Raw genomic sequence first — 15,629 nt, 5'->3', positions numbered from 1 at the left:
CTTAGGCCCCTAAATCCCTTTGTGGATCTATCCCTAGGAAAGCAAAGCAACTGCAGAAAGTCCAGGTCTGATGATAGGTTTCAGAGTAGCAGCCGTGTTAGTCTGTATCCACAAAAAGAAAAGGAGTACTTGTGGCACCTTAGAGACTAACAAATGTATTTAAGCATAAGCTTTCGTGAGCTGATGAGAGATGCATACAGGTGAATGTAATCAGCATTGTTATAGCTTTAGAGCTGGTCAGGAAGTATTGTCCCCGCTCCCCTGCAAATTTGACTGAAGTCTTAGTTATTTTAATTTCCACCGGTTTTTCAGGTTTTCATCAGGAGTTTGGTTTTTGACTTAAGACATCTCCAGAGATGGACTCTCTCCTCCCACTGTCAGTTTTTCCAGAAAGTTTTGCAACCAGTTCTAGATAACTCTGCATCCCTGACAGCCTCACCTCACATACAGATCAAGCAGGAGGGGTGACAGAACAGAACTCTGTGATGTTCCACTGAAGAGTGCCCTTGGGGTAGATGTGCCCCGAAGTTTACCAGTGGAATGTCCTAGTCCAGGCTGCACCACTAATGCAAATGAAACTTCTAAAACTGGAGCAGGTGAGAGTAAGCACCTAAAGCTAATCCCATACGCTAGATCAAGCTTCTGAGACACACCACGCTTCCCGGCTACACCGCACAGCCAGGCTAAAATAAGCCCTTAAACTATATTAAAACACACAAGAGGAAATGAGCTCCTCAACACTAGACCGGACTTCTGACTCAGCTGAGCTCCCCAACTAGATATAAGCAACCACACAGCTAACCAGACTTCTCCCCAAGCTGTCCTTTCGAACTAGTGTAAGTGCCTCATTCCTGGAGCAGGCTATACACTCCCTTAACCCCACCCCTGGTAGGAACAGACCAATCAGTCCCTTCTGCCTGCCTAAAAAAAGTCTTATAGCCAGCCAGAGCCCTTTTAGTTTTGAGCAAATGCCACTAATCTGTTGCCCCAAGACAAAAAAGGAGGTAAATCTGCAGTTGCAAAAAAAAAAAAGGCTAATATTAGTCTCTGGGGTATTAACAGGAGTGTCTTATGTAAGACACAGAAGGTAACTCTCCTGCTCTACTCAGCACTGGTGAGGCCTCAGCTGGAGTACTGTCTCCAATTCTGTGCACCCCAATTTAGGAGAGAGGTGGACAAATTGGAGCGAGTCCAGAGGAGAGCAACAAAAATGATCAAAGGTTTAGAAAACCTGACGGTGATGATAGTCTTCAAATACGTTCAGGGCTGTTAGAAAGAGGCTGGTGAGCCGTTGTTCTCAGTGCCATGAAGGTAAGACAAGAAGGAATGGGCTTAATCTGCAACCAGGGAGATTTTGGTTAGATGTTAGCAAAAATTTTACAACTCGAAAGGTAGTTAAGCTGGAGCAGGCTTCCAAGGGAGGCTGTGGAATCCTTGTGGTTGGAGGTTTTTAAGTCCAGGCTGGACAAACACCTGTCAGGGATGGCCTAGGTTACTTGGTACTACCTCAGTGCAGGAGGCTGGATTTGATGACCTCTTGAGGTCCCTTCCAGTCCTACCTTCCTATGACTTTATGATTTTTTTCCAGGTCAGAGCAGTAAGAAGAAGAAAAAGGAGGTGTATCCCTACCGCGTGTGCTGGGTAGTCAGGCTCTTTTTCTTATTGCTCCTTGGGACTATTAAAAGATTTTAATACAAATAATGATGACCCATTTAACCTCTGATGAGCCTCCCTCCTGGGTCTTCACAGTCCGAGTCTGCAATAACTCTCATGGTGTTCTGACCGCGTATGGGGCAAGGCCACGGCGCTGGAATGGGATCGTGTGGGAGTTTCAGATCAGAAAACAAGCCTTGTGGCCTTGTGTGGGTGTGCTGTTCAGCAGTGGGGGAGTCGCATTTCAGAGTCCCTCTCTGGGCCTCTCCCTGCATAGGGCTAAGATAGGCACGCCTGGCCCTCTGCATGGCAGATTCAGGCCCTCACACCTTGCTTTTAATACCAATGGAGGGCACTTTCTTGTCCCTCTGAAAGGGAACCATAGCAGCAGCAGGAAGGTGTTTGGTGCTTGGTCAGCTTGTTCAAACATTGTTACCAGCTCGGGGAGTTCCCGGGGCAGGCGGTGAAAGTAGGGGCTGGTTCATTTTCTCTTTAGACTTTCATAAGCTTGGAGGCAAAGGTGCTGTCCAAGCCCCTGTGTTCCTATGAATCTCAGTGAGTGCTTTCCCTCTTGAGTGCCTGGGGATCTTGACCGAAGTGCAGAGAAAAGAAAAAACAAACAAGCTGGGACTTAAGCTCCTTGTGGGAGTGTAATGAGAAATATGTGTGTTGGGGAGCCATGGGGCCAGTTAACAGGACATGGCTGCTTCCTTCCCACTGCACCACCTGTTGGTAGAAAGAAAAGGAGGACTTGTGGCACCTTAGAGACTAACAAATTTATTTGAGCATAAACTTTCGTGAGCTACAGCTCACTTCATCAGATGCATTCAGTAGAAAATACAGTGGCGAGATTTATATACACAGATACACAGAGAACATGAAACAATGGGTGTTACCATACACACTGTAAGGAGAGGGATCACTTAAGATGAGCCATCACCAGCAGGAGAGCGGGGGGGGGGGGAAGGAGGGGGGAACCTTTTATAGTAATAATCAAGGTGAGCCATTTCCAGCAGTTAACAAGAACGTCTGAGGAATAGTGGGGGGTGGGGTGGGGGGGAGAAATAACATGGGGAAATAGTTTCACTTTGTGTAATGACTCATCCACTCCCAGTCTCTATTCAAGCCTAAGTTAATTGTATCCAGTTTGCAAATTAATTCCAATTCAGCAGTCTCTCATTGGAGTCTGTTTTTGAAGTTTTTTTGTTGAAGGATAGCCACTCTCAGGTCTGCAATCGAGTGACGGAGAGACTGAAGTGTTCTCCAACTGGTTTTTGAATGTTATAATTCTTGACGTCTGATTTGTGTCCATTGATTCTTTTATGTAGAATCAGCTGTGTTTAGCCATCTGTTCTGGCTGACAGGTGGGGCTTGTTCCCCTAATAAGAGTGAGAGGTGTCACTTTACTGAGTGCAGCCTTGGAGGACCCTATGCTTGCACAGGTGTAACTAGGGCAGCATTGGGCTTGCAGAATCTATATGACTGGTGACTCTCGGTGCCTAGGCTGAGGGGTTGCTTGCTGTAAAAGCTGTGTCTGCTCTTGTAAATGGATCATGCTCCCCTAGAGTAGCTGACGGGGGGTGTTGCTGGTCATAGTAAGACCATGGTGAGCAGGGCCTTGGGTGGTCTCTGTGCTTTGGGGAGGATTTCAGCTGTGGGCAAACCTGGTGGCCTCCTTGTCATTTGTGGGTGACATACACCTACTTCTCCCTGCCCCCCAATTTGCTCCTTGCAGCCTTGTCCCCCCCAAACAGAGGGCTTCTGTTGTGATCTGCCCAGCCAGGGAAGGGCCAGGGCTAAAGTGAAACAAGGGCAGCTGAATCGCTGTGCTGAGTGCTTGCAGCAGCCAGAGTTCAAAAATGATGCAGCAGTCGTTCCACTGTGTCTGTCCAGCTCTTTCTAATGCTCCCATGAGAGCTGAGGGTTAGCAAAACTACCATGCAGCCCAGCAGTGTGGTGTGAGTGGGGAATGTCCTCAGATGGCCTGGGTTTATCCAGGTGCAGGGGAACAGAAGCAAGTCCTTGTTGTCCAGAACAACTACCCAATTTGCAATGTTTGTCCTCTTACAAAAGTCTTGTGGTTTTTTTTAAAGCACTTCTTATGTAAGAATAAGAAACCTTTTTAAGGGGCATCATCGAATTAAATATTATACTTGGGTCAGGATGTCTTTTTACCTGCTCTTCTAAGCAACATGTCTGATTTCTAGCACTGCAGGAGATTGGACAGTCAAAGGCTCTACCTCGCTTGTCCTTGAGTGGACTGTGCCCTTTGTGTGCGGTCAGTTTCACTGGTTCCCTGGTAGAGGTGTTTGTCAAGTCTCAGAAGGACACTGTCCCTACTCGGCTGGGAACGCTGAGCGTGGCTGTTGGTGGTGCACTAGCACCTGGAGGCTCCAGTCAAGATCTGAGTCCCATGGTGGGAGGTACAGCACCTAGCACAATGAGATTCTGATCTTGACTGGAGTCTCTGGGAGCTAGTGCAGCACCAACCGTGTGCTAGGTGTTCCTCTGAGTGGTGCTTTGGGTCTCTCCCAGAATGCCACGGGAGGAGTGGATTTTTATAAAAGATTGTAAAACCATAAAGCTTGGCAGGGGAGATTTGGGGACAGATGACATACTGGACACGACCGCTAATTTTAACAAAAATGGACTACAGTTGGACTGGAGGTGTGTGTCTTTTAGGAAAAAGGCCTTGTGAAAAGAACTCAAACTACTGTGTTCATTCCAACCTCTTTCCCCCTCTCCCCCATTTTTCAAACACTGCTGATTTTAAAAGGGCTCTGAAGTCAGAAGGGGAGGAGGAGGAGCAGGCACCTCTAGTGTTCAGAGCCCTTGTATGTCTGAGCTCGCCTACAGGGCCCTTTAGGGAATGGGACAAGACACACTTCTTTTGCTTCGTTTCTGTCCTTGTTTTGGGGTATCCATTGTCTGTAATTGATCTGTGCAGGGTTAGGAGAGTAGGTGCTATAGAAATCAATAAAACTATCAGCAGCTCACACAGCCGCTCGTGTGCTGGCTTCTGTTGCTTTGGGAGCAGGTGTCAGCCTGGTGGAAATAAAGGAAGAATTTGGAAACACCAGCCTTTCTTTCAAATAACATTACAAATCCCCTGGCTGAATTTTCACCCACTTAGGGCCCAAGCCTGCAACCAGTTTCCCCAGTGATGTCCGTGGGAGCAGTCATACTACTTATTTATTGGTTTAGCTTTAAAATAATAAAAAGCCCATCCAAGAGACTTGGTGCTCTAACACATCATTAGCAGCACGGTAAAACCTCAGCAGTACTACAGTGACTGTTTTAATGGGAATGCCTTTCCTTTCCAGCTTTCCCTCTGGGAAGCACCCTCAGCCCTCTCCAACCACTTTTGCAGAGTGCCCAAAGGTCACCAAGACAGGCTGAGAATGGGGCCAGGAGCATCCTCTGTTCTATAACGGGGGAGGGAGAGGAGGGGATCTAGCTCAGGTGCCCCTGCTGGCCATAGCTGTGGCAGTATGACATGGGGAGAGAGTCCATCCCTTAGGTAGGCCAGTCCCAGGTTTGGAGGAGCGTGGGTTTGAGCACTCAGTCCGTTGGTACCCGTTTCTGCAACAATCGGAGCAGAACGGCTGCTGGCAGCCAGAAGCTGAAAACCTCACATCCGTTTCAGAGGTGCTCTGCTAATGCGATGGTCTGACCATGCTCCCACTGACTCAACGGCAAATTTGCCTTTGACTTTGGTAGTAGCAAAATGGGGGCCTAGGTTTGTGAAGACCAACTGCAGGGTGGAGGGCCTAGTTCTTAAATGCTGATGGCACTTGACTCTCCCAAGGATTAATAAGCACGTGTCTGAGGTGGGATCAAGCAGACGGAAAGGTCAGCCTGGCAAGGGAAGTTTTGGAAGTACTTTAAGAGCATGTCTTCTACCTCACTGATGCCTGTCGTGTCACTGGTGAGATGCTGGTAATAGAACTTGCTTCCCTGTGACTTGTTTCAAATGCTCTTCCGGGGCTTAGGACTTGAGAGAGGTGAGATGAGCCCAACAACTCGTCCTTAAGGGGACACTGTCAGGTCAAAAAGCATAGGCCGGATTCCTGCCTTGAACCGTTCTGTGCGCCCCGTACTGCGGAGTTGTTTCCACTTGTGCACAATGGGTTCAGACTCCCAGGTTGGCATTTCCTGCTGGCAGCACTGGCAGGGCTGTAAGCTCGCTTTGCACTGGGGTGAGGACTGCACAAGATACCAGGGCATGGAAAATGGGGCCTCACGTTCTTAAGAAGCAGATACCCATCAGGCGATTTATTCAGCACCTTCTGATTATTACAGCAAAGGAACTTGAAACTCCAGCTCTCTTTTCACCATTGCTGCTGCTTGTTTCCCTTTTGCCTGGAGTCAGTTTCACTCTTAGACTCTTGAACAGAGCTTCCCAACCCTGGGGATCACTGGGATCTTTGTGGAAGAGATCCCCTCTCCCTGACCTGTGCAAGCAGGCGCTATCAATGGATTACTCCACTAGCGCCACCCCCCCATCCCAGGCTGCTACTGACCAGCTCGACTCAGGGCTCCTCAGTAGCTGCCATGGGTGCAACCCTGCTGGAGCCAATTCTGCTTCATGCATAGATTGTCCACAAATGGAGCTGGGAACAGTTCTGCAGAGACGCTGCTGCAGAATCTTCTGCTCTTGGTCTTGCTCCTCCCCGTATGCCAGGAAAGGGGTATCCCTAGAGTGCACTCTCCTGGGTCCCTGAAAGAAGAGCTCTGCCTGCAGGAGAGCCCCTTGTGGGGTGCACATGGAGGGGATGCATTGGCCCAGTGTCTCTACTGAAGCCTAAAGCAGAGTGGTGAGGCTCCACCTGGCTAGCTAAGGACCCCTGTCCAGGCCCGTTGCCATGGAGAATCAGTTGTTCTAGGGGTGCTAGGAGGGGACGCGGATGTGTGGTTCCCCTTTGCTGGCCAGCAATGGAGACCAGAGACCTGGAGACAGCTTTGTGGTTGGGGCGGTGAGTCAAGCAACCCCGGACTCCCAAGCTGGATTCTTCTTGTGGGTAAATCCACCAACTTCAATAGCATGACTGCAGATGTATAGGCTGGAGTGTAACAACAGGAGCCGGGTTCCTGCTCAGCAGCCCCCTTTTCCCAAGTCTCCACCTTGACCCCAGACTTGGGAGACCCCCTGCCTGCTCATATTTAAAGCAACAATTACAAAATAATGTTCAGTCCTCAGTTAGGATCCCTTATTGATGCTGGCAGCCCAGTTACGCTGCATGCTGCCGACCCTCTGGACCTGGCCAATAATACCATCCCATCTGAGGAGCGAGCAAATCACTTCACAGCAGAAGCCTGGAAAACATCTCTTTAAAGACTTGCTAGGAGAGTGCTGCATCTGTCGTGTCTCCTTTGCAGCCCCTACTCCTGCTCTTAATATATTTTAATTCCCCCCGTGCCAAAACCCACAGTGTACGTGTGATCTAGGTCATGTTTTCCTAGAGTTTACATTGATGCGTCTACATTAACTGGAATGATGTTCTACCTATGTGAGTGGAGAGATTGGCCCATAGGACACACACTGTTGCTGCAGTACTAAAGGCTATATTTATTACTGAGGCAGAAAAAAACTCCCTAAACTATACTTGACAAAGTAAATGAACAAAGCACATTGAGTGATGCATTACGCTAGGTTTTTCAGTTGTGTTCTTTTAGTTGTTAGCTTGCAAAATGTTAGGTTTTCTGGGGGTGTGTGTGTGTGTGATAGTATAAAAACAATATTCATTGAGCATCCAGGAGCGTGCTAGGTGTTATGAATAAAAGACACAGTCAGAGTTTCAGAACTACCCACGTCAGGCCCTGAGTCTGCATTGCGGTCCGCTAAAGCAGGCCCCTGTGGCAGTGCAGTGTCCTGTTGACTAATAGGACTTGGTGAGGATTTGTGCTTGTAAATTTTGGGGCACAATGGGGCCCACAGAGAGATAACAAGATAAGACAAACCAGAGGGAGGTGATAGGGGAACAGGGCCAAGTATTACTAATCCAGCCCCTGGTTTAGCTGAGTGGCATTGCACATATCTTGTGGGTGGTATTTTTGTTGGCTTTCCTTGGGGTGTTTTTTCTAATCCTTGCCAATTGCCTTTTAAAAAAAATCCCTAAAACTTTAAGGTGCTATTTTGATCTCAGCTCTCACACGTCTTTTCATGGTCCAGTTATGCAACCTTTACATTGGCGAGCACTTAAGCCGCAACGTAAGGGTAGCCAATCAAGCTCTGAAGTCAAAGGGAGTTCTGCCAGTGACTTCACCGGGAGCAGGCAAGCACTCACTATTTTTAGGAATGTCCTGGGTTTTACCCTTGTATTTTTTGTAGCGCTGCACGTCACATTCATAATAACGCATCAAGCAGGGGATGCTGGGGAAATGGGAAATGTTCAGCCAGGCATGTACGGTAGCTTAGTGCCACCTAGCGTTCCACAGAAGTGGCACAGAATCACCAAGCTGAAAGCAAGGAAAAGGAATTGCAGAGGGTTTCTTTCTGCGATAGTGTCTTAAATGAACCATATTATAAGCTCTATTTCAGTCTAACGCGGCCAGGTACTTAGCGTCGTTCCAGTTCAGAATCTGAAAGTCTTTGTTGGCTAACTGCAGTTGTCAAGAGTGGCTGTGGAATGCTTTGAAATGTGACATGGAAGGTCCTAGCTCTAAATGTGTGTGTGACCAGCGAGGAGAAATGTAGGTCTGTCTGTACCGAGCACCAAAAGTCCATATGGCTACCCCAGTCCCCTGCAAACTGAAATGTTGGGCTGATACCTGGTGGCAGACAAGTGTTACGTTAAGGGAGTGTCATTATCCCATTTTACTGAGGCAGAAGGTTCCTTGGCTGAGGTCACGCTGCAGGGCCATGGCAGAGACAGCAGCAGAATCCAGGGATCCCAACTGCCAGCCCTTTGCTCTGACCAAGAGGCCCTGCATCAGAGATGGCTGGGGCTGAAAGGGAAATTACTCCTCAGGGCAGGGACACGTTCTTTGAGTCGCACCAGGAGGCACGAGGTGAGGTGTTAACAATAATAGTAATGAAGGGCTTTGATCCCGCCAGGCACTGAGTGCTGTGGCCTGGCCCAGCAGTGCACATAAGGGAAACGTAGAAAATTTGTCAGGAGTCACGTTGCCTTCAGTGGGAGCGCTCAGCGTCATCCAGGAAAGGAAGGGAGCAGCAATGTCTCCACTCCGGGGCTTTCTCTGGGAAGGCAGGAGCTGTAAAGGGAACCTGTAGGGCAGGTTTTCAAAGCTTCCCATGGCATGGGGCACTCAATTCCCAATTGAAAACGGAGTGTCCCTGCCTAGTCTCTGGCGGCAGCAGCTCCACTCATCTGTCTGCAAGTGCTGTCAGCATCGATGCTGAGGTTGGGCTGAATTTAACCTTGGATGCTTGTGGCACCCACTGACGTTCCTTCAACCCTCTGTGGTCTGCACGGGTGGGTGATGAAATGCATCCGTGCTGCCTCTGCACTGTAGGCTCGTCAAGTCTCCTGCGCTGATTGTAGACGTCGGCCCTGGCAGAGGGAGAGTTGAGCCGTTGGCTGCCCTGAGGACCGTGCGGGGATGGCGTATGAAATCTGCCACTGGGGAGTGGGCAGGTGTGAACTGACATGGCTCACTGTCCTCGCCTCTCTCCTGCCTTCTCGTGCTGAGGCTGCAGATCGGGCTCTCTCCAAGAGACAGAATTCACAGTCGTTAGTGTCCACGTTTCTCATGTCATCCCTTTCAGTGTTGCTCTACGAACTGGGAATGGGGCAGGTTGTTCCCTCAGATCCTTAGAAGAGCGTCTGCAGAGCTATTAAAAGAGGGAGGGGGGTGTTTGGATCCCTGACTTTCCAGTGGACAGTCCTGGGCTCCCATCCTACAAACTCTGATGCACACAAGAGTTACCCACAGGCACCAGTATTTGCTGGATGTGGGGGTCTTTCCAAGAACAGTAGTACAGAGCTGGCACTTCTGGAACAGAGCACTAAGCAAGGGGTGGACCATCCCCTCCTGCTAACTCTTCTTGGGACCAGAAGAACCAGGCATGGGAACACTTACCTGGCAGGGGAGACACCATGATCACGAAGGTGGTTTTCCCAAGGTGAGGCTCATCCATTGCACTGTGGGTGTGCTGACCCCTGTGATTTCCCCAAATGCGGGAAACTCAACTGCATAATTTCCCCTGGAGAAAAAGGGAAAAAAAAAACAATATTGGAAATTTGGCATTAGTAGTTTAGGAGCCGACTCTGACTTGTGTTGAGCAGCATTTTGCTCTATGAACAGTGCCCCTGACTTCAGTGGGGCCAGATGCAGAGTAAGACATTAGTTGGTGTGACTGTGGGGGTTGCAGTGTGTTTGGCAGGTAAGGACTCTGACCTCTCCAGCAAAACATGCCATTCTCGGCCATGCTGGGGTTTTGTTCCCGCAGAGCTGTGGGGCTGGCACGTGCTTTGGATGGGTTTGTGCCTGTAAAGATGCAAATCTCAGGAAATATATGCAAATTAGCAATCCCTGGGGAGGTTGGCTGGCATGTGTTGGGTGCAGTGTTGAAACTCTTCAGTGTTAAGTGACTGGTTGCCCTTTGTCTGCAAAGACGGGGTACGTGGTAGCTTTGGGGAAAAGGGCAGTGTGTGTGTGTGTGTGTGTTTGCTGTGTGCCGGCTGCCTCGAAACGCCTTTTCTCTTCTCTTCCAGAGCAAGCTGGTCAAGTACTTCAGCCGCCAACTCTCGTGCAAGAGGAAGGTGGCCCTGCAGGAGCGCAATGCCAAGCTGGAGGGCTTCCCTCAGCTCCTGCACTGGTTCCGCATCGTGGACATCCGTAAGGAGGTCATGGAGGTAAGGAGCCTGCCTGCACCCCTCAGCCTGGAGCTCCTGCCTCTTGCCTCTCCCTGCAAGCTCCATCCAATTCCCTCCCTCCACCTCCTCATGGTGCCTCCGTGGCTTCTTTCCTGGGGTGCCCCATTCCTCCCCCTGCCTCCTTGTGTGCCTCTCCTCCTGCAAAACCCTCCTTAGAGCCTGCAGTCCTGCCCCCACCTCCACACTCAGAGCAGGGTCTCTGGCTTCCTACGTGTCCCAGGTGCTGAGCTCAGGGACGGAGAGAGATCACTTGCCACCGTGAGTCTGTCCCGTACAGTCCACGCACAGTGTGGCCTAAAGCCTCTGCTCCTGCTGGGCACAGCCAGTTCCCAGGCTCACGAGAAGCTCCTCTCATTGAGCTCATCGCAGAGGTGGGTTTTTTAAAAAAAAAAAAAAAGGACTGAGGAATAAACCAAACCCAGCCCCCTGTCCTCGGCTGTAGCGTTTCCCGGGCTGTGTGCCCTGACCCGCTCTCTCCTCCCCGCAAACTAGCCCGTAATACAAGCTGAGGCAGAAAATGCCCCTTTTCAGAGGACGGCCTGGTTGCTCTCTCGACGTGGTGGCTCAGTGGGATAAGTGGGTTGAGTTCTCTGAAGTGCCGAAGTGACTCAGGGCCTGTCTGCACTGGGGCTGACGTGTAACCGTACCTGTGCTCGCTCTGATTGAGCTCGTGTGCTGAAATTCGTGCCGCTGGGGCAGCAGGAGTCGGGGGCCGGGCTAGACAGCCCAGGACGATCCCCTCCGAGTCCATGCATGTGTACTGAGGGCAGCTAGCCTCTCCCATGCTTGTGCTGCTACGGCTACCCTTCTCTTTTTAGCATGTCAGCTCCATCAGAGGTAACTGTCGCCTCCAGCTAGAATTCCCACCTTCCAGCTCCAGGGCAGACACTCCGTGCTTTGGAAAACATTACTGGGCAGCAGTTAGGAAATATCTAGGCTCGGGGAAAGCACAGCCTGAGATCCCAGCAGGGCTAGTGCTGGGCTTCGTCTTCCTGAGGTTGCTAGACAAAGTAGTTTCCTGAAGTTTAAGGCCTGAGGGACCATCAGGATTGTTTCATGCGGCCTCCTGCATCACACAAGTCCGAGAAAGTCAGCCGGTCGTTCCTGCTCTGAGCTCTGTCACTTGGGGTTGAACTATATAGCGTATGTTTTAGAAATATTTTAGAAGTTTCTTGTGTGTGGATCTTTCAGATGAGACTTTAAAAAACTAGGTCCTGTCTTGTCTGTATGGAATTAAATACCTTAGGGCACTAGTTTCGCTAAGGGTGGGATTTTGTCCCCATTCTCTTGTCCAAAATATCCCCTTCCTTTTTGCTTCCCCTGCTGTGGTGCAGTGTTCGAGGTGCTGTTAGCAGCTGCCCTCCAAACTGCATGGATTGAAGCAGACGTCCTGTAGAAATATGTGATCGGGTCAATATAGACTGTATCCTTAATGTATTTGCACAAGAGGGCAGCGGTAAGGTTCTGCAGCTGTCTCTTGTGTCATTAATGCTCTCCTAACACACTCTTTTTTGGTAGATAGAATTATCTCTTCCCCTGCCTCCCCCCACACTTTAAAACATGCTGCCTGTGTGGGTCTTTGTATGGATTTTTATGTAAGGTGCCTGTCCAGAGGGCTGCGGGGCTCAGCTGACTGGTGATGGGGCAGGAAACGTTCCAACTTGAGGTCAGTGGCTCATATCTGGCCCCCCTTGAAAGTGACTGAACGTGCTGGGTGTGAAGTGGTCTGGTGGTCTGTGTGTAGTTCTTGGCGGGGAGGTGGCCAGGTTACAAAAGCCAGCAATACGCCTTGCCCATTGCCTGGCAGAGAGAGGCTACAGAGAAAACACCCTTTGCATTTCAGTAGCACCTTCTAGGCAAGTATTATGGTTTGCGACTCCCTTTGAAGCAGGTGGCGTCATCAGACACGAGGGAAACTGAGGCACAGACGGTCTGAGTGGCTTGTTCAGAGTCACAGATCAAGGTAGTGACACAGCTGAGAGCAGAAATCAGGTCTCCTGACTCCTCGTCCTCTGCTCTAACCTCTAGGCTCTATTTCCTGGACACATGCAAACTGCTCAAGCACAACAGCTGGTGGACCGTGTGTGCCCTTCTGCTGAACTGGCCCCCAAACTTCTCTGCTTCAGGTTATCCTCTAGGCCCTATGGGCTTTGATCACTTGTCTTCTACCTACCCAGCTCCATAGCTCCCTCTCCTTCTGGCTGCTTACATGCTACATGAGGGCAGAGGTCATGCTACGACTATCCTGGTCCCTGCAGCTGCTTCTCTTCCAGGCTTCCCACATTAGGGGCTCCTGAAGCCCCAGGGCCAGTCACACCTTGTGAATGCAGCAGCTCCAGCGAAGTGGGAAACCCCAGGGAATGGGGTGCTGTCACCAGAGCAGCCAAAGGGCCATGCAGTTGTGTCCGCTGCCGCCTCCAGAGCGGGGCCAAGGCTTCGTGTTCCTGAGTGCATGATCCCGTGAGGCGTTGAAGCCTCTTGCAGAAGGCCCTGAGCCCCGCTAGAATCCAAGGACTGTCCCCGATTCCTCCCCCTCTGAGTGCTTGTCTCTAACTGTGCGTCTCTGGCGAGGCTGTAGGAAACCAGCAGAGTTGGAAATGTCCTGAGTCCCTGTAACATTTAATGCTTACACGCACCTTTCATGCAGAAGACTTGCCAAAGCACTTCACAAACCACCATATATATGTAAAGAGCCAGTGAGATGCAGCCTGCTCTGGGGAGAAGCCACCCTGCTGTGCAACACTGGGGAGAGGAGAGATTTTAGTCAAGGAGATTGAGGCAAAGCCTTACCTTGGGAGACATGCTAAGTGTGCTTTTGTGTCCTCCTGGAGCAGACAGGACCTTGACCTTTAAGGCCTCATTGAAAAGATCAAGGCTCAGCAAACAGCAGGGAATCCATTTATTGGAAGGGTTGAACCAGCTCTGCTAGGATTTGAACCTGTGACTCCAGGGAGTCAAAGTATTGAAAATTCAATACCTCAGCCACGAATCCCCATCCACATTGGGAGCTGCCCTCTCTGGGCTGGCCTGTCCCCGTTCACACAAGACCCCAGGAATTAAATGCAGCCAAACTACTGGCTGAAGATAACAGGATCCTTTCACAATTAGATTTAAATACCTAGTTCGTATTTTGTAACCCCTAACTGGAGTGTAACCCCCATGTTTGCCAGAGCTGGATTTTCATCATGCCTTTTATCAGGGTATTTAGTCTTTAGAATTAAACTATATTCTCCTCTTTTGTTTCTCCGGTGCTGCATTGGTTTCCATTGGGCCACTGTTATCTCTGAATCCTCTGCTCTGCCTGGCTCCCCTAGTGCAGCCCACTGAGGGTTAGAATCATAGAATATCAGGGTTGGAAGAGACCTCAGGTCAGCTAGTCCAACCACCTGCTCAAAGCAGGACCAACACCTACTAAATCATTGCTGCCTGCCATGGGGTGACGCAGCCCGTCTAAGGGTGTGTCTGCACCGCAGCTGGCAGGGAGCGTTCCAGCCTGGGCAGACAGGCTGATGCAAGCAGGGCTCGAGCTGGTGCAAAAAAATTAGCAGTGTGGATGTTACGGCTTCCCGCCCATCAGACCCCCGGGGTCGAAGCGGCAATGCCCACACCACTATTTTCAGTGTGCGAGTGTGAGCGAAGGTAGGGTGTGTCTGTCTAGCCCGGGCTGGGAGGCCCGCTCCCACCTGCAGTGTAGGTGCCTGGGGGGACCGGGTGAAGGGGGAATTGTAACTGGTGGTTGATGAGCACCCAGAGGGCTTGATGGACATGATCTGTACCACCTGGGGAGAGTGTGGTCGGGTGGAAGAGGGAGTTTAGGAAGGGAACAGAAGCCAGGCAGGGGAAGAAGGCCCGGGGGGAGGAAGTGCTGGATCCCATCTTGGGAGGATGGGTTGGAGCAGACCCAGCATGCAGGGGACAGGATCAACACCCGCAGTAGGCCTTGGAAAAGGGGCCAGGGCTCAAGGGAAGCTGATGCTGTGAGTTAGGGGCTGGAAGAAACCGCAGCAAGCAGCATCCAGGGCAGCGGTTGGTGCTCCTGAGGGAGGGATGGAGAGGCCAGGTGTGGAGGAGGTGAGAGACCCTGACCCCAGCAGTGAAGGGACAGGTCGTTGAGCTGAGGACTGCTTGGTGGACGAGGCTGGGATGGGTGGGAAGCCCCAAAGGGGCAGCAGGGCTTTCTGCCGTTGGCTGGAACGTGGGGGAAGGGCGTTGTGACACTGGAAGGGTGACGCTGCTCCAGAAAGGGCTGGACGTTAGGGGAGCCTGACTGGAGGGCCAGGTCCCAATCGCAGGAGCCTGTTGTGAAACCCACAAGAGCTGGCAGCCTGCCACAGAGCAGCTTAGAAGTCCCTTCTACATGCTGAATGAAGCGAGCCAGCGCTGAGCCTAGTGGGGCACCCATTCGCCGCCTCCCTTCCTTCCACCCTGCTGCCCCACTCAGCACCCCTCTCTCTAGCCAGCCTCCTATGCAGCTCTCCCGCCTGTCCCAGACGGCAGCTCCTGCGTGCTCGCGAGCAGTAGTGTTCTGCCCTTCCGTAGCCACTGTCATTGAGGATCTCTGAGCGCTTCCAGCACACTCCGGGAGCCAGGGCAAGGGCTTACTCCCATACTGCAGAGGGGTGGCAGAGGTACCGTGGTTCAGAGCGAGCTGTCTGCTCTGTACCACATCCAGGCAGACTCAGGAATGGAACCCAGGAGTCCTAACTCCTAGTTCCCCGCTCTAACCGTTAGAGCGCACTCGAGACCGGATTCAGTGTGGACAACTCCTGCTAGGCCACATTTAGCCTTAAAGGAAGCAAGAAAAAAATCCCACTGGAGTTACTGCCGCCCTTTTCCTGGGAAGGAGCACAGGAAGATGGGGGGAGCTTCCAAAGACGGGCCGGCGCTGTGGGCCAGACAACCCAAGAAGAAAACGATTGCCCAGAGTTCAACTCTTCACCACCTCCCTCGTGAGCGAGCCCTTCGCCTTCTCTCTCCTGGGAGTGAGGACTCTCTTAGCTCTCCAGCCGCGGTGGCTGTCGCTCTTTGGCCTCCCAGCTCTTGGGCAAGTCACTTTGCTGCTATTTGCCTCACTTTCCTGGCTGGTGAAATGAGGCTGGGGTACTCAGCCTGCCCGCCAAGGCGGCTGGGCAGGGT

At 51.2% G+C, this 15,629-nt stretch overlaps 1 protein-coding gene and 1 pseudogene across 3 annotated transcripts in view; both read left to right on the top strand.

Annotated features, from left to right (window-relative positions):
• The window catches only part of KSR2 (kinase suppressor of ras 2), a 288,181-nt gene that overhangs the window by 22,757 nt on the left and 249,795 nt on the right, over positions 1 to 15,629 (top strand). For all 3 annotated transcript variants that reach the window (XR_005289112.2, XR_005289113.2, XM_038374065.2), the window contains exon 2: positions 10,332 to 10,472. Coding sequence is in view for 1 of the 3 variants with exons in the window: in XM_038374065.2 (XP_038229993.1) it covers positions 10,332 to 10,472 (141 nt within the window). In the remaining 2 variants the exon portion in view is untranslated. The remainder of the gene's footprint in view (positions 1 to 10,331; positions 10,473 to 15,629) is intronic.
• Positions 9,689 to 9,820, top strand: LOC119843998 (annotated as a pseudogene).

The sequence above is a fragment of the Dermochelys coriacea genome, chromosome 15 (assembly GCF_009764565.3).
Source record: "Dermochelys coriacea isolate rDerCor1 chromosome 15, rDerCor1.pri.v4, whole genome shotgun sequence".
NCBI lineage: Eukaryota > Metazoa > Chordata > Testudines > Dermochelyidae > Dermochelys > Dermochelys coriacea.
Note: the sequence above shows the minus strand (reverse complement) of the source record. Positions and strands in the feature narration are given on the sequence as shown.